This window comes from Hetaerina americana, unplaced genomic scaffold, assembly GCF_022747635.1.
Source record: "Hetaerina americana unplaced genomic scaffold, ioHetAmer1.1.p SCAF_37, whole genome shotgun sequence".
Taxonomy (NCBI): domain Eukaryota; kingdom Metazoa; phylum Arthropoda; class Insecta; order Odonata; family Calopterygidae; genus Hetaerina; species Hetaerina americana.
Window position 1 is genome coordinate 1,966,567 of NW_027286952.1, and position 24,491 is coordinate 1,991,057.

At 36.5% G+C, this 24,491-nt stretch overlaps 1 protein-coding gene across 1 annotated transcript in view; it reads right to left on the bottom strand.

Annotated features, from left to right (window-relative positions):
* Positions 1-1,067: 1,067 nt before the first annotated feature.
* LOC139691497 (dynein axonemal heavy chain 3-like) overlaps positions 1,068-24,491 on the bottom strand; it is a 69,427-nt gene continuing 46,003 nt past the window's right edge. Inside the window, exons 14-31 of the mRNA XM_071589347.1 lie at positions 24,158-24,335; positions 23,427-23,593; positions 21,510-21,702; positions 20,118-20,323; positions 18,233-18,389; positions 16,121-16,296; positions 13,144-13,307; positions 12,719-12,877; positions 11,116-11,303; positions 9,818-9,958; positions 9,132-9,326; positions 8,918-9,036; positions 6,524-6,701; positions 5,284-5,512; positions 3,466-3,623; positions 3,148-3,378; positions 2,453-2,669; positions 1,068-1,135 (exon numbers count right to left, since the gene is read on the bottom strand). Coding sequence (XP_071445448.1) covers positions 1,068-1,135; positions 2,453-2,669; positions 3,148-3,378; positions 3,466-3,623; positions 5,284-5,512; positions 6,524-6,701; positions 8,918-9,036; positions 9,132-9,326; positions 9,818-9,958; positions 11,116-11,303; positions 12,719-12,877; positions 13,144-13,307; positions 16,121-16,296; positions 18,233-18,389; positions 20,118-20,323; positions 21,510-21,702; positions 23,427-23,593; positions 24,158-24,335 — 3,124 coding nt within the window. The remainder of the gene's footprint in view (positions 1,136-2,452; positions 2,670-3,147; positions 3,379-3,465; positions 3,624-5,283; positions 5,513-6,523; positions 6,702-8,917; positions 9,037-9,131; positions 9,327-9,817; positions 9,959-11,115; positions 11,304-12,718; positions 12,878-13,143; positions 13,308-16,120; positions 16,297-18,232; positions 18,390-20,117; positions 20,324-21,509; positions 21,703-23,426; positions 23,594-24,157; positions 24,336-24,491) is intronic.

The window sequence follows — 24,491 nt, forward strand, 5'->3', positions numbered from 1 at the left end:
CAGTATATCTGTATATCAGTATCGGTATAACTATATCCATCCTTGAATAGAAAATGGGTGCATATATTCATTTCAGTTAGAAAACAATGGTTATATATGTAATATTTTTTATTTTTCAAAGTCTATATGTTGGTAAACATTTTTGTAACACTTCAATTGTACAGGCAATACTGAATAACATATCTTTGGATTTAGGGGTTTTCCACTTTATAAAATCATTCCAGATTCTGGCGGTAATTTCAAGCTCAGCTGGGGTGGCTGAAGGTGGGTGCGTAGGCTGGGAGGGATGGGGGCAGCTATCTGGATCACAAAGCACTTCCAGGCCTCTACGGAGGGTCCTCATGGGGAATCGCAGTAGGCTATTGCACCAAGTGAAGCCACCATGGAAATTTTGGTTTAGGGGAGATGGCAGTCATAGGATTCAGGGACCACCATCCAGGGGGGCAAAAATTCTAGATGACCTAATGGCGCCCTGATAACTCAGATATTGCCATAAATTACAGTATTTCCCGGCCCATAAGACTGGCTGGTGCATAAGCTGCACCGATATTTTTCAGGTTAGAATTTGTGAAGAAGAACACTTAGATCAGTCAGAGAAGGATCAAAGTATTTTGATGTTAACGCTTAATATGTAGAAAATTGAATTGTTACATTGAAAAATTAGCAGCTACTTGTACGTCAATGTTTATTCATCGTAGAATCTTGGACATCCATCATCACTGCTGCTAAATCATTTCCGCATTTATTTTCACTGGGAGTTGTCACTATCCTCTCACACAGAGTACCATCTTCACATCCGTTTAGCAAATTACTTATTCCGATTTTTTTAAAAAGACATTATGGTGGCTTCACTTTTAACTTTCCACCAGGACTTTTTCAATCACAAACACTAGAAATGGACATCGGTTTCATTTCCCCCATCCGTATGATGTCATGAGTTGGTGTCTTAAAATCTTTCTCTCCCATCCAAGAGGGAGTTCCTGAGAAAGCTTTGACGGTTTCAGGGCACATGGATGCAAAGTATTTTTACGCATATCTGCATTTACTAAATCCACCTTCTACTTCCTCTATACTTGTATCATCTTCTCATTTGGAGGTGGGACACAACACTTTTCAGCTGCCTTGTTTCCATGTTCTGAAAGGGTAATTCTCAACCACATGCTTAAATGCAATACTGTGTGACAGAGTTTTCTCTTAAGATCCCATGATTATTCTAATTGTAACTTTTTGTGCAATGCTTAGTTTCTGTTATTGTTTTGATATTATTGAAATTTATATGAAAAGCAGACATTTTCTGTGTCTTTACAACACTCTCATATTACTTTAGGTTAACAGCCTCTAGACTTTGAGTTTATCAGAAGAGATACAACATATGTATATATTACCAGAGGGACGCCATCCCCGTTATCCCAAAGCATCACATGTCAAATGAAGTTACATGTGTGCTATATTGTATGAATTTGTGATTTATTTTGGAATTATTTTAGGAAGTACTTTCAACAGTGACTCAAAACAGTGATATCATCAAAATTTGTAATCAAGGCAAACATATTCTTTGCCTGATGCAGGAACAAATACTTAATAGTAAGTAAAGCATGAAGAAAGAATCAAAGACTTTGCCTTACCACAGGAAATAACTTATTACTGTCGACTAGTTTCCCTGCACTGTAGTTTCCTCTCGGACTGTACTGTACTGGGCTGTTGTACTGGATTGTACAGTATTTATCCACCAGCGCTTAGAGATTGATGTTTTGCTCATCAACCCCATAAGGCCCAAAGGCTGGTTTAGGGGTACATTTTGGAGTAGCAAAAGTGTGTCTGGTGAGCCAGGAGATATGGTATGTATTTTTCATGCATGCTATACAAAATGTACATTTTTCTTGTAATACAACTGCATTACAAGAAAACACAAGAGTATTTGCCCCAATCATACATCTCGAACATATACGAAGCCTTTCAACTCTTTTACATGAACCGCGATATAAATTCTTTGTATGCTTACATATCCACTAGAACTCTGGAGTAGAAATAATTCCTTTTCTTAAACTAATGAATAATTACAATTGATCTGACTTCATAAAATCTTTCTTTCACCTATCCACATTTTCGTTAGTCTTTGAGCCTCCCGAAAACTGGATTTCGATTGATACATCAGCTTTCATCCAAGTGGCACAATTATTGTGATTATGCCACAAATTCTGGTTTTCAAAACTTCAACTCTGCCCTAATTCACATGTGAACCTCTTTTCACCCATGGTTTCCACTGCATCTGTACATTTGTGTTTACTCTAACTTTGAAAGTTACATCTCCTAGATTATTTAGCATGTATCTTAATGTATCTCTGTATCTATCTCTTTGCTGTAAGTTGGAGTCACATACCCACCCAAAGGTACATACGCATTCCATGGCTCAGCATGCTTCAGGACTGAGATGTTCAAAATCTTAGCTCACCTAGAAGCTTTTCAGCTCGTTGAAGCCGGAGCATGCTCAGCCTGCAGGCCTCCTCAAGGCGCTTCTTGTGCTCATCCGTGGCTTCCAGCGTACTCCTCAGCTCAGATATTTTGCTCTCCAGGGCATGTATCTTTGCCCTCTTCTCCTCCAGAGCCCGGCTTGTCTCCTGATATTCTTTGTCTGCTTCCTCAAATTTCTCCCTCTTGGGAGCGGCTATCTGGAAGGGGACAACATATTTGCAGCTGCTAATGCATACTTGAACAAATCCCTCTCAGTCTCCTCTAAATGAACTACTTCTGCACATCAACAGTTGACCACCAGCAAAGGCAATGCAAAATATACTTTCAAGCCAAGAACAATATAAGGACAAAATACCTGAACCCATCATTACTTTCTCTAAAGAAATAGCCAAATCATTAACTCTTTCAAATGGTAAATTATTTTCAATACTGGGAGCTTATTATGATAGGAGCTTACTAATCAATAACTTTCAAAAACTCTTGAATAAAAATATTGCAAATTATCTGAATAATTTTATGGATACCAACATTCGTAATCAAGTGATTGGGTGTGGCATGTGAGTCAAAGGTTTTCCATTATAAAATAATAACTGGAATGAAAGAAACAGAAGATTCACAAATGCCAAACAGATGGCAAAATAAACAAATCCTTAAAGAGATTAAACTCCACCAAACCTTTTCAACTTCATCAAAATTGGACATCGCCAGAACCCATTTGCATAATCCCTCTGCCGCTCTTGAAGCTTTCTTCACTTTCTTTGGTTTAAAGATTGGATGCTTTATGTAATCCTTCCTTATTTTAGCCATTATTTCAGGTGGTATGTTATGCTTATCATAGTCTTTCAATTTTTGCAAGAAAGACATGTCACTCAAAATTTTTTTACTTGGTCCCCAATAATCCGTAACCTGAAATGAATTTCAAATGTAAATACATTTGCTTCCATTAGGCATATCTAAGTGTGTTATTGTGTGTTGATATGTTGGGACAGCAACCTTCTTGCCAGAAGAATCTTCATTCACCCGATCCGGCTTGACATCCAACATGACACAAACAGCCGCCATAACTAACTTCACCGCTTCGGGTGGATTTTTCATAGATTTCACCAATGTTATATCTGCTGGTTTGAGAGTGTTCAATGATTTCACAGCACCTGTTGTTTAAAGTAGGATAATAAATCAGAAGATGAATAGAAATATCATTTAACATAGAACTGCAACAATTATGCAATGAGCACACAGTCAAATTTTGATAAAAAGAACAAGTCTATGCTTCTGGGATGGTAATAAAGATTTATCTGCGAGATAGCTTTGCTGTCACAAACTCTTAATGCACTGCAAAACAAAAACATCACTTTTATCCAGGGATATAAACCAAAATGTTGAGACATATTTATTCTCTCTCCAAGAAATAATTATTTTTCAGTAATTTCCACTTTGGTGGTAGAGGGAGATTTAACATACTAAAATTATCATCTAATTATGAGTATCAGCTTAATCAATAGCACCATGTCTGCTGAAGACTACACTTAAATGAGCATTGCTACCAGTTAAAATTATGCTCAGGCAATTACCATTCAAAGCATTAATATAATTTCACCATATACTAGTGAAATATGCATGCTAGAATCACTGAAAACTGTGTAGTATTTATCCACCGAATCAAGTTATCTATTTCCTGAAACTAGTAATAGGTTGGTCAGAATGGGGGAAAAGGTCTGTGAGGAAACATTTTTAGGGACTCAATTCCTGGACAGCAAGTTGTAAGCATGGAGTGTCTGAGTTAATGTCTTAGGAAGGTTAGCATGAGTGAGATTTTTGTAGAATTTTTCAGATTTATTTAAAACGGACTCTGGGTAACATTAACTTAACTGGGACCCAGTTAAGGCAAACATTTTCTGCCTAGGTGAAAAATTTATCAAGGAAGTTTGGATATTTACAGATCTGGTGATGGCAGAAGGAGAGTGTATACTAACTCAGATGTTCAGGTGGAAATTAAATATCACCTTTTTTGCGAATAATGGATCATCTTAAGGCCTATCCATCACAGATATTTCCAGTATCTATGCACTCAACTCATCCCTCCTACCCACTCCTCACTTCTACATCCTGCCCAAAATTCATAAAACACACATTCCAGGCAGACCAATTGTTTCTTCCAGTAACTTGCTGACAAAGGGAATCTCCACCTTTGAAGACCAATACCTTGAACCAATGGCCCACTCCCTACCGTCCTGTGTTAAACAGACACTCCTTAACTATCTCTGCTCATTCTCCATCCCTCACGACACCCAATTTGTCACAGCTATAATAGATGCATCCCTTTACACCTCACTCCCAGAGTCTCTCACCTCTCTGCCACTACCCATCCAAACACACTCCACATAGTCTCAGCAATGAATTTCTCCTGAATCTCTCCCACCTCATCCTAAACTACAATTCTCTCTCCTCCCATAGCAAACATTGCCTCCAGATAAAAAGGCTGTGCAATGGGCAGGGGATTCAGCCATTTGCGTGCAAACCTCAGCCTTGGCCTCTCCAAGAATAATTTCCTTCCCTGCAAAATCTCTGCTGGACTTGGTATTTTTTAACGGGATGGAATTGAGACCACAACAAAATCAGAAAATTAAAAAGGAAACACAGAGGAGGAATGTGCTAACCAGGATGTAAAGTGCATGCTAGCAAAGCAACCGTATCATTTCAGAAGAGTTTTGAAATAAATTCACTGTAAAAACAACCATTGATAACAATACTGCCTCCTGATTCACCCTACTCTGGTGAACTCTCAGAAATGCTCTATTTCATAGGTTATACCTTCAAGTATTGGAATCACTTGAGCCAGATCTTTTTCACAATCATCCTTCAACTCCTGGGCAGCCTTTGCTTTTTCATTGGCCTCAATTTCATCCTCTCTGATGATGGCTGATGCTCTCTCAAGGGCTGACGTCTCTTTCTCAATGGCCTCCAGCATTTTCTTTGATTCATCATTGGCCATTATCAACTCTGGCTGCATTTCATCCACTGCTTTCTGCATATTCACAGCCTACCAAACAGTGCAAACAAAAGAGTTTGAAGAAGATTCTGAGGCTATGAACACTTTTTAAACCTGACATTCCAAATAAATATGCTGCCTTATCTAAGCTTAGAATATTAATTAATTGTTATGATAATTAACTGTACCTTGGGTATACATCTATCATGCAGCGACTTATGCAAAGGAAAACAAGAGTGACTTTACAATGAATGACAGATATCACCATCCAAATACCAGAAGATGTAAAGATATGCATGTGAAAACATTAAATCCATCTATGGTAGCTAAAGGACCAGCATCAATGTTCACAAAATTGTTTAACTATCTGCCCTATCGTTTAAAAAATGAGACAAGACACACTATTCAAGAAGAATCTATTTGCATATCTGGTTGATGAGTGTTATTATAGGGTAAATGACTATCTATATGAATTTATAAAAGTATTTACAAACATAGGTGTTAATAAGGAATGCTAAATAACGCCAGCATCTATTTACTCCCTGAGTACACATTAAGTTAATACAGAAGAAAATTTATTTGATATTCTTTATACAGAAAACAACAGTGATATAGCTATATATATATATATATATATATATATATATATATATATATATATATATATATATATATATATATATATATATATATATATATATATATATATATATATATATATATCAGCTATATTGCAACATAGTCTGTAATATAGCTGATAATTCATTGGGTTAACTGGTTTTGCACAAATATACCAAATATTGATCACATAAATAACACTATTTAATTTATATTATAGATGAGTGCATTTCATTACACATATATTGTATAATTACATTGGGTGTAAAATGTTTTACATTGATGGATCCATCTAATTATTGCATTAGTAACTACAGTTTGTTCTGCATTTTGGAATCTGAGATGAGTCCAGATAAACTGTGAATTCAACACAGAAATAACCAGTGAGAAATAGTAGTTGACGCATACTTAAAGAAGACTTGGGAAAAAGAATGATCCACCCACCATTTCCGCTGCAGATTTCAGCTTCTCAATGCCAACCAAATATCTTTGCTTTCTGTTGAAAAGTTCTTCTTTCCTTTGAGGGATCAGTTTTTTGCAAAGATTCAGCAACTCAAAATAAGACCTCAATGGAAAATGGAGAGCTTTGTGAGTTTTTTCAAAGTATAGCCTCCCTAGAAACCTAAAAGTAAAGAAGAAAAAAAGTTGAGCCATGAAGTGCATGATCACAAAATTTGAAGAGAAGGAGACAACTGTGTATTGATACGAAATAATAACGTATTTCATCATAAAATGCTATCATTTGATGGCTGAATATGATGAGACACTGTAGGTAAAGTTTCCTAAGCAATGCAATAGCAGCAGCCACTAATAAAATATTGATGCGAGTAACTGATGGACTTGTTCTACACTTTTGGTTTTGGTGGTAGCTCGGTTCTTAGCATCAGTTGTCAGTTCCAGTTCTTGGTATTAATAGTAAGGGTCTTTAGATAACTGCTGAACAATTGAAATGCAATAGTTAAAAAAAGCTCTATCATGTTGAAACAAACTATGTGTCACTTATTAGAAATTACATCATAGTTTACAACAAGTTTTATACAATAGTAAAATTTTATGAGTGGTTTTAAGTGGTGTAATTTGTGATGTAAATGTAAATTTTATAGTGGTTATAAGTTGTGTAACTAAAATAATGGTAGAGTACTGTTGTCATGCTAAAGCAAGTAAAAAGTTTCCAATATTTTTTTAGATTTAAGACAAATTGTTTCAAAAAACGATGGATGCAAAACAATTTTGGGAGAGAAGCCTTCATGCCATTTTTCTAATTTGATAAACTGTAATGAAAAAGTCTGATAGATTACAGATTCCACCATTTTGTAGTTTAGATGTTAGAGATGTAGCTAGTTCAGTGCTATGAAGGGATATACTAATATGAACAACAAAACCATAATTAATTATAGAATAACTCAAGACTTCTACAAAGCATGTCATCACAATATAAGAGGCCATTGATATTCCCATGACATCAGCGAGGGCTATACATTCCTCAGCCATTTAATTAGAACAGACAATTTTATCATTTCATCTCAGATAATTGAAATTGATATTCGTCCATCCAAAACCTTCCTTAAATGGTTAAATACAATAATTATATATATATATATATATATATATATATATATATATATATATATATATATATATATATATATATATAGATATATATATATATATATACATATACATATAAACACACACATGCACGCACGCGTACGCGCCCACTAGCGCACACACAGACGCACGCACAGATGCATGCACAGACACACACATGCGCACACGCACACACGCCATAAACACAGTAATCAACCCGAAGGTCGGTTTAGTATGGGTGATGGTAGAGATCACCCAGTACTAAGCCCTATACGGCGTGTGAAAATTCACCCATCAGGGTAGGGGGGCTAGTTCCTTTCCCTGTGCCGGTTATGGTTTCCCAGGAAGATCTGGTACCCGAAAAATCACATAGCTAACATAGACTACTGCGACCCGCACACACGCATTCAAACACAAAATCCCACCAAACGGCAAACAAATACTCATTCACATAGAAATAGATATAAGGAAAAGGGATAGGAACACACATAAAGGACGAACACTGGAGAGGTGGGGATGGCGGAATCGAGCAGATCACAAGCGCAAAAATATTTCCTAGACCGGGACTTGAACACCGGATCTTTCGACTTGCCAGGCCGATGCTCTAACCACTTGAGCTATCGAGGAAACTGAGATCTGCGGGGGCTTAAACAGCCAAGTGCCCTGATTCTTTGACCAAGACATGGCATCAGGGGGCTGTTTCACTCACTAAAGGAGAAATAGACAACACACAGAAGGATAGGACAGAAGGTAAGCAATCATATAACTTCATAAAGGATGGGAACAGTGCATTTCGTGGCATGCATAGCCTGAAGAAAGAGACAAATTTATATATACACATACATATCTATACACACGTGTGTGTGTGTATAGATACACAATATATATACACACACATGAGAAAACACATGAGAGTGATAGGGCATTGGAATGTTGTGTTAGGTTAGGTGATGGGAGAGAGAGGAGAGAGAAATATGAGAGTGTAGTCTAGAATGACTATGTGGAGAACACCACGCAGTTTTGCAGGAGAAATGCTGTATTTTAACTAACACCTGGTTTAAACACCACAGTGGATGTATGCACACACAAAGGAATTCGAGGGACAGAGATAGGTTTCAGATTATTTTGCATGCATTTACGAATAAGGTGATCAATTTGCACATAGTTTCCTATTTGTTCACAATTCAATGGGCTCTTTTATAAGAGTAAGTGACAAGGAGTTAGGACATTTGGGAGTAAAAATTCACATACCTTGATGAAATATGGATGGAAACAGCTGCGTCAACCAAAGAGCGCTTCATATTCTCATCCAAATTCAAATTCCCTAAGCTCAAAACTGCCGCTTTCTCAATTGCTTCTTCTGGCCACCTCTTATACATTTTTTCATTGAAACAAAAAGATGATATATCAGCTACTCTGCAGAATGTCATATCCTTAGCAGGACACTCGTAATCAAATCTCTTACCTCATATACATCCACTGTGCAAAATTTAACGAAAGAAGGGTAGCACCTCAATCTCTCTCGAAATGCAGGCCCTGATGGCCTCATGCAGAGTACGACGTGCAAATTTTCTCTGCAGCAATTGACAAAGTAAGCATATAGAGTCAAGGGATCAATGTTGACAGTCCTCCTGGATCCTTGAGCTCTTCTACCAACCATCTGAAATCAGATAAATGGAGTCATTAAGTATATAGAGCCAAGTGCTCTAGCATGTATTGACCTTTGGGAGGTCAATCACATAGAACAAGAGTTGCATGAAATTGAATTCAGCCAATATTTGATTTGTCAAATTTGGTCAGACTTGTTTGGTTTGGGAATTGATGTCCTTTTCAATCCATCAAATATGGTATTAAATCAAGACAAATACGGCTTTAAGTATATTTATGCTTGAGTGGCTACAATCAAAAAATACAGTATAGTGCTGAATGTCTGTGTTAAATGAGGGGAAGGCACCGGTGGCTAACTGAAACTATTGATAATCACAAGTGTGTCTGAGGATGTACTCAGGTGTGCTTAGAATCAATAGTAACAAAAGGCATTCATCACAAAATGAAGCATTGTAGCCACATTATTTATTCAGAATAATCCAAGCCACCTTTCCAAGGAAACCTAAGGTGCCAGTCGGGCAGTATTTTGAGTGGTAATGATACCAAGGGCAATGAAGCCAGGAGCAGCTTAGCTTCAGGTAGGGCCTTGCTTGCCGGACGAGTCTTGACTGAACGGCCCGGCAAAGTGTGCCCCACAATGACAGGGTGGAGGGAGATCTCAGAGGTGTAGAGAAGTGAACCTCTCTAGGGGAAAGAACCCTGAGTACAAATCCAGGCTCTACAAGCTGGGGGGAGGGTGCGGACCCAGCGAGCTCATCCTGCAAAAAGAATTAGTCTATGAAATCTTTAAATGTGGCTTGGATGGATGGGGATGAATTCTCAATGCATCAACCTATCAAACCAACAAGGACAATGAGTAAATGAATATTAGTAACCTGGAATAGAAGTACTTACCGCCTGATAATACCTTGAAAAGTAATGGAAATTGCACATGAAATGTTGAAAAATAGATGTTATAATCCTCATAGAAGTGAGATGAAAGGCAATGGCAGGATTCAAAGGAGAGATTTCACAGTATTGTATAGCCATGGAACCATAGAACTGGCTTCATGATTACTTCAAAGATAAGGAATGTGCTAGGGGATATGCACTCAAATTTCTACAAGGTCATATCAACCACAAAAGGACATATTTGGAAACAGCATGCTGCATCATGATGATTCCACAGCTGCTGCATATTGCCAATTATGTCAATCAATGCAAAGTGAGTTCCGCATCCTCCTGGCAATCTGGATTTAGTCCCATGTGACTATCTACTGTCCCTTAATGCATTTTTCATCAGAAGTGGTGTGGATAGTTGCTGTGGTGATTTTGAAAGACCAATCAAAAAATGTTTCCAAGCATGTATTTGAAGACGGAAAAAAAGGTGGAAGAAGTATACTGCATCCAGTATAGACTACATTAGGAAGGACCATCAACATTTGGAATATGAGCTATGGTAAGTTATTTAAAAAATTATGACCATTATTCATTAAACAGTCCTTATAGATCATATTTTTAACTGGAGATGAGTTGATATTTTTATTAACGATCACTATTAAAATAAGGGAATGTTAGGATTACCCAAAGGCAGATTGGAAAGAATGAATGTTTCCACTTTGATATGTCATAGGCAAGCAAGAAAACACTGTTTCTTCATGTTTGCCTCTGAAGAAGAAAGACCTGTATGGAGTCAGAATGATCATAGGTGTATACCTGCGCACATAAATAAGAGACAGTTTTGATGCATTAAGAATATAAAAATCAAATCTCATGAGAAATATTTGCAGCAGAAGTAAAATTCAAATAAGGGTTTTGCATGAAAATCAAACAAAGAGTAATAAGTAGGATTGAACGGATACCTCAAGTAGCTCCAACTTTTCTTCCACAGAAAACATATTTGGTACTTCTCCGCAGCTCAAAATAGCTTCCACATCAGACAGGAATGCCTCCTTCATATGCATCTCACTGATGACCAAAACAGTTGGCTTGGATTTGCCACCAGCACTCTTCAGGATCTTTTTCAGTGAATTCCTCCACTCTTCCAAACCTTCGGATTTGTTGAGAGATGTTGAAAAAAAGATACAATCACCTGAGACACGTAATTAAAAATTTGATGTGAGTAGGAAGGTTGCTTTGTTTACACAAGTTTCATTTAAAAAAGGATAATCTTGACTAAAAAAAGAATACTAATATAATGGGGAAAATTTAATTTGGAAAAGGGTACACATAATTATATAAAATGTTGAACTTCTTTTTGTACATTATATTAATCATATGCTATTCATAAAATTTTCATCTAAAAAAATTCAAATAATCTTTAGATTGGATTTTGGCAACATTCTCAGTACTAAGTCAGTACCTGAGAAAAAAACAAATCTGTAAAAGTATTTCTCATTTAGAGTCATCCCACAACATGGTCTGTTAATGTCAAAATATGAACTTATGTGTCTTCTGCTATCAACATCATCATGTAATCCAACTCTTAGCCATTACCATTTCAAAATGTAATTGCTGGGCATAAATATTTTTCAAAAATTTTGGAAAAAATTTAAATTGGTATTTTGAAAAAAAATAGAATACTAGATGTTGCGAATCCCTGCATTACTGGTCTGGTCCTTTGAGGAAGTCATAAATACCTGTAACTAGGAAGAGTTACAGGAAAAATCATGAATAAATACTTTAAAAATTCTGAAATGCGTAACTTTTTGAGACACCCTACATTTGGCACACAAACATGGCATTCTGATCGATTTCAAAGTGAAAATGTTCACTGAACACTCACATTACACTAGAGAAATGCTGTGCACACCTTTCTCATGCTTTATTCCAATCATTCGGGAGCTAGAGCTCTTTTTACCATGTTTTCCATGGCAAAAATTGCAGCTCTTCTCTCTTCTGCCTGGAATATGGTTTAGTCCAACCTCTGCTTCACTGCCTGGTCCACCTGAATGTGTTACCATACCACTCTCTTCTACTGTCTTCCCTAACCATTCAGACTACAGAGACCCCATGATATATTTGAAGAATTTTTAGTTTTAAATAGGTCAATTCTCCCTATATATTGTAATATAATTTTGCATGATGCAAGTAATTGCACAAAATACACTGTTCTTCCAAAATTTTACAGTATATCTTTTTTCCATGAAAAAATACATCATCATATCTCAATTCCACTCAATTAAAGTGACTAGTCATTTATGTTTATATGTCATCTAAGTTTACCATATGTGGTTCAATCAATCATTACCTAACAATGCTACTGTATGAGAATTATTTCCTCTTTACGGATACATTATCGGTCCTTTTGTCATCCCTGTTTATAGTAAATTAGAGATGAATGCCTTTGTCTCTACAACTGGAACTGCCCACAATTGCCTCACTCTAGATTTCAGAGATAACTTTTCCAGGCCAGCTAGTAACTGTTTAGAATTCTCGTTATTTTCCTGTACAAAAAGATCCCACTGTGGCTAGGGGAATATAAATTGAAGTATGCAAGTGGCTGGGCACTCTGTGGTGCCCAGGTCATGGAATCACATGGTGCGTATGCCTGGATCCTGGAGTCTAAGCGCAAGTGAAAGTGGTGCAAGGATTTTACAGCATTCAGCAAATTCAGCAGCTGGACTGCAATATACACAGCACTAATCACTCAGTGTCAAATTACATTTAGATTCATCTTAGATTTGTGCAAGAACAACATTAGCACTACATTTGTATACTGGTTCCTTTGGTGCATGAATTCTCTCGGCCCACAGGAATTATCAGTACACTGCAGATTACCATTGGCATGAAGCAACAATACACAAAGCTTATGCACTCAAATTTGCTTATAAGTATAAAAATAAGTAACTCACATGATGCCCATTAAAGAAGCATTCGATTCCACTTACCTTCTGGGCCACTAAGATCATGCCCAACAAATTTATGTCCAATCAAAGCAGCAGCCAACTTGCTCAGGGTGATTTTTCCAACATTAGCAAATCCTATGAGGAGAGCATTACCTCCTGGCATGGCCATTATTCTGCAGAGGTGGGAAAGATGCTCCAGGGCATACCTGGTGAACAAGAAGGCCAGCAACTATAAATACAACATACAAGTAAGGAATTCTTCTGGAAATAAAAATGCTGGAGCTGCAACATTCTGAAAAGTTGAGCAAATGTAGCCAAAAAAAATTCATACATCTATAATACACATCTGCTTTCATTCTATCACAATGGCAATATATTTTCAGTACCTTGTCAAACTGATATCTACAGAGTAGAAATTGCTTTCCTTCCATGTAAAGGTAGCGTATTAACACCACCTGGTAGCACCATGATTAAAAAATCACTATAAAAGAAGTTGAAGTTATTGTGGGTTTCCAGAGGCAAGTATATCATCGTACACAGTCTTTGCAATTACTTAGCCTATTTCCAAATGAAAATTTCATATGGGTCAAACTATACCATGATTTTTAATATTGAACTCTAATACAGATATTCCCTGGAACGTTAAAGTGACTGTTAAATGATGCAGGGATACAAATTATCCTCTTTTTACTTATCAGATCGAAATTTTGTGGTGGATATATATATCAAGTGCAGTCAACCAATAACATTCTTCAATATTTAATTGATATCAAAACCTTCAATACTATCACATTATATACTTATCCTTCACTTAATTTCCATTCAGAGTGGGTACTTTCAAGAAAAGCCTGGTGTTAAGTTATCAAAGGAAACTAATTTCCCCGATTCCGTCCTATCCTAAGGATGCCCAAGCGATGGACTCTTTATATTCTCTGTATACTGTCACTAATTGTCATCCATGGCCGCTTATTTGTCGAGTACTTTCACGGTAGCTTTTTGCTGAAAAGTAGTGTCTATGTTTATCAATGCTCACAAAGAGGGTTAGAGCATTATAATTGAATGTATGTAAAGGTTGATTATTGGAGGTATTTGGATATGAGAGATAATGAAACTGGTAGGTAGGGGAGAGAAATGGGATAGGTAGTGTGCCTTAGTTTGCTGAGCAGAACATGGAACATTAGGTCCCTGACTGCCATAAAAAATTGCATTAATGGTCTGGGAGTTTCCTAGAAGATGGCATGATTGCAGGTGGTCTACAATTTAAGGATGAGGTGTTGGACTTTCTTGATCAGGGTAAATCTTCTCCAGGATATTCCCAAGGCTATTGAGTATCTGGCTTGAGTTTTCTCTGGAGAAGTCTCTTATTTCAAATATTAATGTCCGTTGCTCCAGCATGGACCATAGATAGCCCAAGAACAATCCCATCCTCCACTGCGATTACATATGTATTGGAGATCTATTAGAGTTCAAAGTTCAAAAGGTTGTGATAAAAAATTGGCAAATTGTTAAAATTGACTTATCTCTCCCAAATTTAGATAGACGGGGGGTCCTTCTGTAGTGGCGTTTGAGTTAGTGTGGTGACTATCGTACTGGCTTCCCACCCAGAGGGCCAGGGTTCAAATACCGGTGGTGTTGATTATTTTTCCGTGATATCTCAATCCATAGTGCTTTGTTGAGGGCACTTTGAGTGAGTATGCCGTCCTCTGGATGGGACTTTAAGCTGTGGACCTCTTGGCACCTTTCGTAAAGAGTAGGCTAATGCCGATGCCAGGCTTCTCTTCACCCTTCATCCCTTCCTGTCCATCCCTAATGGTGCAAATGACCTCAGCTGTTAGACCCCTCCCCTGAATACTTCTACTACTGTGAAAATAGGGCAGCTGAATTGAAACATAGCCATACCAGCCTGGTTAATGATGATGAGCATTTGGGGTGATCAAAAACTGCAACAACCACCGATAGTATCAAAAAAGTTCACCAAATGGCACTGGATGACCATTGACTTAAGGTTAGAGAGACAGCAGAGGCTATGGGCATATTGAAAAACTGCATTTGTCATATATTGATCGAAGAACTAAACATGAGTCAGCTATCTGCATGTTAGGTGCTGCCTTTGCTCACCTTGGACCAAAAACACATTCAAATGAACATTTCCAAGGGCCTGTTGGAGTGGTTCAAGCAAGTCAGATTTTTTGTGTCCATTCATAACTGTAGATGAAACTTGGATTTACCATAGCACTTCTGAGATGAAGATCAGTCAAAAAAGTAGACCATCAAGTGTGACCTTTCTTCAAAATAGACAAAGATGGTTCCATCAGCAGGGATGCTAATGGTGACTGTTTTTTGAGAGAGTCTCGGAATATTGTCCATCAATTATCTTCAGAAAGGTCAAACAACAATGGGAGAGCATTTGACTTGACCAGTTGAAGGCAGGTATTGCAAGAAATAATCACCACATTTGAAGAAGAAGAAAGTGCTTTTCCAACAGGACAACCCACATGCTCACACCTTGGCATTTGCCTTGGCTGAAATTCATGAATTGCACTTTGAATTGGTTGACCACATTCACCAGGTCTGTACCCAGTGGCTTTTTCCTGTTTCCTAACCTCAAAGTTTTAATTGGAGGACAGAGATTTACACTGGATGAGGAGGTTATCGCATATGTAAATGCCTACTTTATGGCAAAAGATGACACTATGGTTGGAAAGAGTTGAAAAAGAGCATTGCTGGAAAAAAAGCAACAACTCAATAGGGGACTTCTTCCGAAAATAAAAGTACATTAAAAGAAAGAAATGTCTTGCTTATTTGCAAGGTTGGAAACTTTTGAGACTAACCTCATACTGGCAAGTAAAATATTGATTTTGGATAATGGAAAAACTGTTAACATGGTCCTACTGAAAATGCACTGAATATTACATTTAGGTATATAAAACTGGTAAACACAGTCCCACTTAAAATGCACTGAATAATACATTTAGGTATATGAAAAATCAAAATTTAATGCATAATGTTGCAAACTTACTTGAAGATTATTAAATCCAATTTTACTTTTTCAACTTGATTGTATTCTATCAGATAGTTTTCAACAACCTCTTGAAATCGGGCAAAATTCATCTCTTCATACTTTTTTGATTTGTAAGGGACATCTGGATATAGCACACTTCCAAACAGCAATGACTGCAATGCATCATGAACTTTCTGGAAGAAAAACATTCATGTTTTACATGGTGTTAATGACAGCAGATTGTTACATGCCAGGAGTAAAATTGGTAACCATTATTAATAAGAGTAATCCTCTGGCCAAGGAATGTTTTGATGGATCCAATATGTTTTGCCTCAGCACTTGCACTATTCTCAACTTAAGTGCCATCTAACCCAACATTAGATAAATACTCTAAAGCCTGCATTGCCATAAACCATTTTTAAACTTGACAAACTGGCCTCCCTTCATTCCATCCCACATGTTGATTTATTTTCTCCCTTTACCTAATTTTTCCAAAATTCTTTCCTATGCCAGTCTTCAACTTTTCATTACAACTCAATTCCCTTCACCTTCTAGTCCTGCCCACTTCAAATTTTTCTCCACAACCTTCTCAACTCCCATTCCACTCCTAGAATTTCATCATTTGCTTACCTTTCCATCCATTTCATTTTTTCCATTTTTGTCCAAAACTATACCTCAAAAGTCTTCTTGCATTTCCACTCATCCTCTTGCCTCAATGACAAAGCTTGTCTCCGATTAAATTTACACTCCATCTCAAAACTTTCCCTAGCCTTTGCTTTACATCATTGCTCAAGGTTCTTGCCCCTTTGTGAAATCTTCTTTACCTAACACAATCCTTCCCTTAACTACTACTTTTCCCACTTCACCTAAAATGCTTCCTAAATCAATCAACTGTGTTACCTGATTAGGTTAATGGCCCCAATGTAGGGATAACTAAACATCCACATTTCTATGGAACATCATTACCTTTGTTACCTTAACACTAATTCTCATTCCATGCTTATAACACTGATTCTGTTATTTATACTGAAATGAGTGCAATCCCTTTGATGACTAACTTAAACTGGATCATCCAAAAATCAAATGGATTTGAAAGTTCACCAGCAACTTCCATTTCAATGCATCCCTTCATGCACACTGAAGATTCCTAAGTGATACTGGATCCAAGCCACCTGCTTGAAACTGCCCATACCACCTCTCTATCTGCTACCCAGAACTGTGCCATTTGAGGGATGATGAGCTCAATCAAGTCGCCCATTCCTCCACTTTACCCCTATCTTCTAAAGTGCATTCATTATTTGTAATCACTTTTCTTTGTTGAGCACCCCAAAATTCATGAAAAATTAAATTGAAGACTGGTTACACTCTACATTCCCTTCTACAAGTGACTTCATTATTGCTGTAACATCATATGTACAATCCCCTCTCTAAAGACACTCATGGATCATCTACTAAGTAATTATTTTCCTTCTCTACCACTTTATTGATGCTTCTAGGTACATCTAAAGTTGCATGTGGAATCAAATGTATGGATCTACAGTTCTCACATACTGTGGCTTTGTTCCCTTTCTGGGATAGGAATTGGCATAAATATAATTACACCTTCAGCAAACCAACTTCCTGCCTTATTAATACTACGAATGAGCCCATAAAACTTTTCCTTTCGGGCTTTCCCAAATTCTTCATTAGTTCTGCATGAATACCATATATCACCACAGCCTATTCATTTCCTTTAATGCATTCTCTATAATGTTGACAAGTACACCTAGATTTAATAGGCCCTCATTGACTTCATATTATCTTTCTATGCATGAATTTATTGGCCTAATATATTTATTATATGTGTTCCTCAATGAGTTCTTTCCTCCTCGTCTGGATCTATTCCACTTCAATTAATTTCCTACCCTTTCTCTGATAGTGTAAATGAATTTATCTGTCATATGTCCTCAGTACATTAGATCTCCCTGAAGCCCACAATCTTTTAACAACCGCCCTCCGTTAACTCTCCCTATCCTTGCACTGCTCATCATATCTCTTTGGCCATATTAGTTTCATGCTTTCGTTTATAATTAATAAGCAAAAGATATAAGTAGTTTGTAAAACTCATATCATGAGTGTAAGAATTCTTACTTTTCCTTTCATTGTGCCAAGGTTCTCAAAAACAGCATCAAAATTCTCCTTGAAGTGAGTTTTTATGCACCAATTAATCCTTTGTATTAACCAGTCACGCTCATGGAGATTTAGAAGTCTATCGTAGAATTCACGTAAAATTTCATGAGTCCAGAGTCTGAAAAATTAAACCAAAATGTTATTAATAATAATACGGCTATTTTAAAATTACCATGAAAACAAGTGTGGGAAATAAATTTCACAACAAAATAAAAGCTCATCTAAGCAAAAACTGTCACTGTTTAAGTAGGACAAAATGTTTTTTGCATCATATTTCGACGTACACAGGAGGGGATTGCTCATCCAAAACTTGAAACACAGAAGTTTCCAAACTCAACCATATAGTGAGATGTTATAACAAATTTTATCATAAATAAAGAGGTGATTTGTGAGCATTCTGCTATTGAGCTGATCATTTAAATTGTCTATAATTCTAGGGTGGAAAGAGATACACACTATGTTGTTCACAAGAAACAAGGCATTATTTACCTCCCACAGAATCCTATTATTCTGAGTACTACAGTATCTTCAAAATTGTGAATGCCACATCATTCAAAATCTCAGAAGGGCTGAAAAATGTACTTGATGTGTTTTCTCTAGCATTATTCTAATATTGAACCTAAGATTGACAAGTTATGTGGCCATGTTCACCCTCTGAGGGATTTTCATAATGATAGTGGCAAGAGAAACATCATAGAAATTATGAAAGTTGCCATTTCAGATCTTTCACCAGCAGGACTCAGAAAAATTGGGTTTTTCTGTAATAAATATCATAGGGTATATGTGCCTTCCACAGTTTCTACTTTGGCCTTATAAGAAAAATGGTACAAACAGCAATAACAAGATTTGACATCTTGCGGTCTGCCACAGCTGCTTTAAATCATACCATGACTAGCTTGGAAATAATAGTATTTCTAAGTCCAAATTACCAATTAAGAGGTGTGATGATGGTGATTTATTTAGAAAACTCTTAAGCAAATGACCCTGAAAGACTTAGTGTGTAGAGAAAAACAAATAAATTCTACAGAGTGAAAGCCATTAGCTACAAAGCGACTAATTATGCAAATGAATGCCTGAAGATGAATTATGATGCGATAATGATAATTTCCCTTAAGTAGAATAATGTGGGAAGTCTTTAGTCATGTCTGCATTCATTTATGCCTTTCTCCCCTGCAGTTTCACTTAAATAGATAAGACATTTTTCTGCATGTGAGATAAAGTCACATCACTATTCTACCAACTATTGAGTACCCTATGGAATAATAACGGTAACAATTGATTTTATAAAGCTTAATCAACTGCAAACCCAACTGATTTCATCAATTGTCCACTGACTTTCATTTCTACCTCCAGTACTTCCGATGCCTCTTTAACCATTTCCTCCACACATGCATTGAAAAGCACTGGTGACAGTGTAAACCCTTCTTCCAAACACCGCCCATCCAGACTTTCCGTTCCCCATTCACACCTGAGCAGTCTGAGACATGCACATGTTAAAAGTGTTCCTGATTTCATTCTATATTCCTCTCTTTAAGTGACCCCCAATTCCAAATCATCAATATTAAAATTTCTACATACGTCTTTGGTATGTCTTTTTGATATTACAATCAACATTGTTTGACAAAAAAAATGGCATAACAAGCCAAAGAAAAGAAAAGTAATGAGGATATGGAGAGGGCATTATCTGCTTTCTCGAAATGAGATATGTTACAGTTTTATTGCAATTTTGATGGCACACTCATTCAAATTGAACAAAAGAAATTATATATGTCTATGGAAACAGAATTGCCTACGTTACAATGGTGGGCAGATGTAACCATAAAATGGTAGAATATTTAGTTTTTACCTGATCAACACTCTCCTGCTATCCACAGATTCTTTGTTAATTAAAGAGCAACCTTGAATAACTCTCGAAATATCTTGCAAGTTAAACATATAATGACATTTCAGTGGGCTTGGTAGGAGATTCTCCTTGATGTCAGTATATATTTTGAGAGTTGCATTGACTATTGCAACTACAGATCCAACAATGTCAGCACCGAAGTTTCGATTCTGGAAAAGGTGGACATTTTAAAACATGTTTACTTGAAGGTCAACAACAAGTATGCCCTCTCTTCCATATTGAACTTTTAACCCATGAAATTGCTGGTTTCTTATTTTTCAGGGTCACATGTTGAATTTATCTTGGTTTAGTCATCGGAACTAACATATGTTTCCACAGATGTTCTGTTTACCAATCACATTTACCAAAGCACGGTTAAGCTAAGCATCCTTAGTAGATTGTCTAAATCAGTCAGAATTTGTCGATTGATTCAATACCACCACTGAGTAACTCTATTTCTTTCATTGATTGTCCGTTTAATTTACTTATAATGTGAGAATATCCTTTGGGAATAGTTGATCTATTTTCCTCTGAACTGGAGGAGAATCAATAAGATTAATTGCATATATGACTTTATTCCTCTGACAAAGGGCAATTTTGTATCCCAATAAGAGGCAGAAGTTCTAATAAATGATGATATGCTAATTCATAACCTTTGCTATAAAAGCCAATAAAAAATTAAACTTCAAAACAAATAATTATGAATACCATTTTAAAATTATTTTTCCTTATAATAAAAATAAAACACCCTAAGCCTCTTATAGACATTAACATAATCGCTAATCGATGCCTCTATCTCACTCAATGGGTTGGCAAGTCAAGAGTAAACTGTTTATTTCATAAAAGTTGGCACTCATTTGCCAAAATGTTAGCCATCCCTGACATAGGGCAAATCCAGAGGTGATTATTATACCACGACCAGTAACAATCAGAATTCAATAAAGCCAAGATATTTTTTTGGAACTGTGACCACTTGCCACTTCCACATTCATCTGTAAATATTGAAAATAATGTCAGAAGAACCAGGAAACTAGGATACATCAACCATCTATCACTTTCAGTTTTTCACTAACATCTCCCTTCTAGGGAACCTGACAATACCATGAATCCCAGAAAATATATTAAAATACCAGTAAAAAAATAAACATGCATTAGATTGCCATTTTGTCAACATTTTTATTCAATTCCTAAATATATCATGTTCAAAGACATAAATGGAATGCAGGTAAAACTATCTTTCATCCCAGGTGCTCACACCTCGGCAATTCTATTTGTAAAGCATAGAGGTAGCTTAATTTTGCTAGTTAAATGTGCACAACTCTACCATCACAATAGAGGAAACTGCTATATAATTACCATGAGTTCTGTGTGAAGCATGCTGCGATAGATCTTGTTCAAGGATGCTTCACTTAAGGGGCTGAGGTAATAAATGCTGAAGTGTGAGAGGAATCGAGGGTTCAGGGTATCTCGAGTGCCACTCAATGGCCTCATGGCTCCCAGCATCAGGATGTCCGAAAGATGGATGGGATGAGATTCCTCCAAGTCAAACCTAACAGATTATGCAATGGTGTTCAATGAATATACTTATGATATAAAACTTGATTGAAATAGTAACTACTCAAAGGAAACATAAAAGTTGAGGTCTTGATTTGAATTCAATGTACAGGTTAGCAAGCAACACTTCACATTTTTTAGGAATTTCCACAGCACAGTGAATATACAAAGGACTCATCTAAGAGTATGTCCTCGCCATTAATCAGATACTAGGATAGATTGTGCAAGAACCTTGCAGGCACTGCGTGAATGCAATGCTTCTGCGCCAGAATTAGTTGAGTGACACCAGGAAAAAACGTTTATGTAAGCTACAGTGCTAGCATAGTTGACAAGATTGATGTGTTTTGAGGGCTGCATGACATGAGCTTAGTTTTCCCCGATCGGCTCTATATCCCTGCCCGTGCCACTGTTGTCAATTACATTAAAAAAACATTAATGAGAAAAGAAATAACTTTAGTTACCATACTTTCCTCCCCTCATGTGTGCGAGTGAAACACAGTGATCTTGAAACACATCTTCTCCCCTCATGAGTCTCAAACACACACACCAAACCAACTTACAAATCAGACCTCTTTGGAGAAGAAATGAGGAAAAATCAATCTCGGTTGAAGGGCAGTGAAGGGAAAGGGTATGGAGTTTTGGGATAGGCGATGGACAGGAGGGACTCCATGTCCAGCCTGGATGGTAAGGGTAGAACGGGTGATACATGGAAGAAGTTGAGATACCTGTTGCTTAGGATATTATGAGTGCAATGAAAGTTGATGATGGTGAAGGGAGGATTGCTTTGGGTGAGTTTTTCATTTTGGTTACACAAGTGATTTCCTAATATTCTGGAGATGTATTTCACAGCCCATAAGACACACTTTTTTATTCCTAAAACTGCTCTGGTACCAGCCTGAATCCTTTGGGCCAGGGTTACAGTCATGGGTATAACTTTGACTGATAACTGCAAGCTGATTTGCTGGAAAAATACTTATTATTAAGTGAGGGTAAAAAAGAAACTTTAAAATTCCACAATAAAGATTTAATATTTCATGACCATGGTTTCGATGATGCACAGTATCAAAACCATGGTCGTGAAATATTAAACCTTTATTAAGGAATTGTAAAGTTTCTTCTTTTCGTTCTTTTCTGCCCTCGTCATGAAGGAATTCCACAAAGTTAAACCTGAAACTGTTATGGTTATAATTAAGTATTTGTTCCCACATCAGGCATAGCAAATGGTTGCCTTATTAGTAATTTCAATAATATCACTGCCTATAGTCAGTAATAAGCAACAGACTTTTCATATTCCATTGAAAATACTTCCAAAAAAATTCCAAAATAAATCATACATTTATGCAATGTGGCATATGTAATTTCATCTGCTTAAGTTTATTTCATACCATTCATCAAGATGCCTGCCTTGGCTTTTCTCAATGCCTACTATGATGTAAGACAAAGATTAATTATAATGCTTAATATAAGATCCATGCTAATTTTTAATAATTTAGCACTCAGTAAACTCCAATCCATTCTCATACGGTGGTTTTCCTGCATCAGTGCCAATGGGTGGAATTATTTCTGCTCTTTCAGCATTCAATACATGTTTTAATCTTTGCCACAAAATATTCACATATGTAAGTTTGTCTCCTGGTGCATTTTAAAGTTACATATAAGCCTAAAATTTTATCTCCTTATATTTTACACATTAAATAATATAAAAATGGAAATCCTCACCAGTGCTTATGATCCAAATACTCTCGAAGTAGTTCAATTGGTGGCTGAGACTCATAGTTGTCCTTCATGGGCACATTCAAGTCATCAATAAACATTACACACTGCCGCCCTTCTGGAGGCTTATAAAGGTATTTTCCACTTCTAAACATTTGAGAAAGAATTATTTCCTAGTTTTGAAATAAATAAAAGTAAATTAACCTCAGTTCTTGGATGTGGAAAGGGTAAAATATATATTTCAATCAATAAAACCATACTTTTAAATTGCCATTTAAAAACAGTATTCCTAAACTACATGTGAAGGTGAATATTTATAGACAGCTCAAATATCACATGGTTTCAAAGAAAGACCTAAGTATACATTTCCAAAAGACAATTGTAAATCAGACATGGGGAAACATTTGTTCAGAAGATAACATTTTAAAATTTACCTTATGATTGACTTTATCTAAGGAAACAGAATCCATAGTGGGAGCTTAAAAATACCTATATGTAATAACTTTTTATTTGCTACAGTGAAATGACAAAAAATGGTCCGATAGTTAAAAGAAATAAGGAAGTTAAAATTTGATATTCAAAATTGAATTTTCTTTGTTTTTCTTGCGATTCTTAAGATAAAGATAAACTTGTTTGACTTCCCAGGAATAGTTTCATTAGGTTTAATTCTCACGTACTAAACAAATAAAATATAATTTAGGATTGACAATACCCTTCCTGATTACCAAAAGGCTTACCTGTGTTTCTTTTGCAGTGATTTGCATCGTCAGAGTCACATTTTGCATCCAATACTCTTCAGCTGACAATTCATGGATGAAATAGTTTCTTAGGTAGGTTGTTTTTCCTGCACCACTTGGTCCAATTAATATCAGGGGATTTTTATGCACAATGTGTGTCTGAATCATATGCATGCATCTAGAGATGGAACAATGTGACAATTCTTATTTAGTTAACAAAGGGACTGCAGTAATATCTAGGTCATTAACAAGATCAAAGTTAGGGATATGGGATGAGATACATCCTAACAAAATAAAACTGATGAAATTTTAGACGAGTAGGAAATGGTGATGG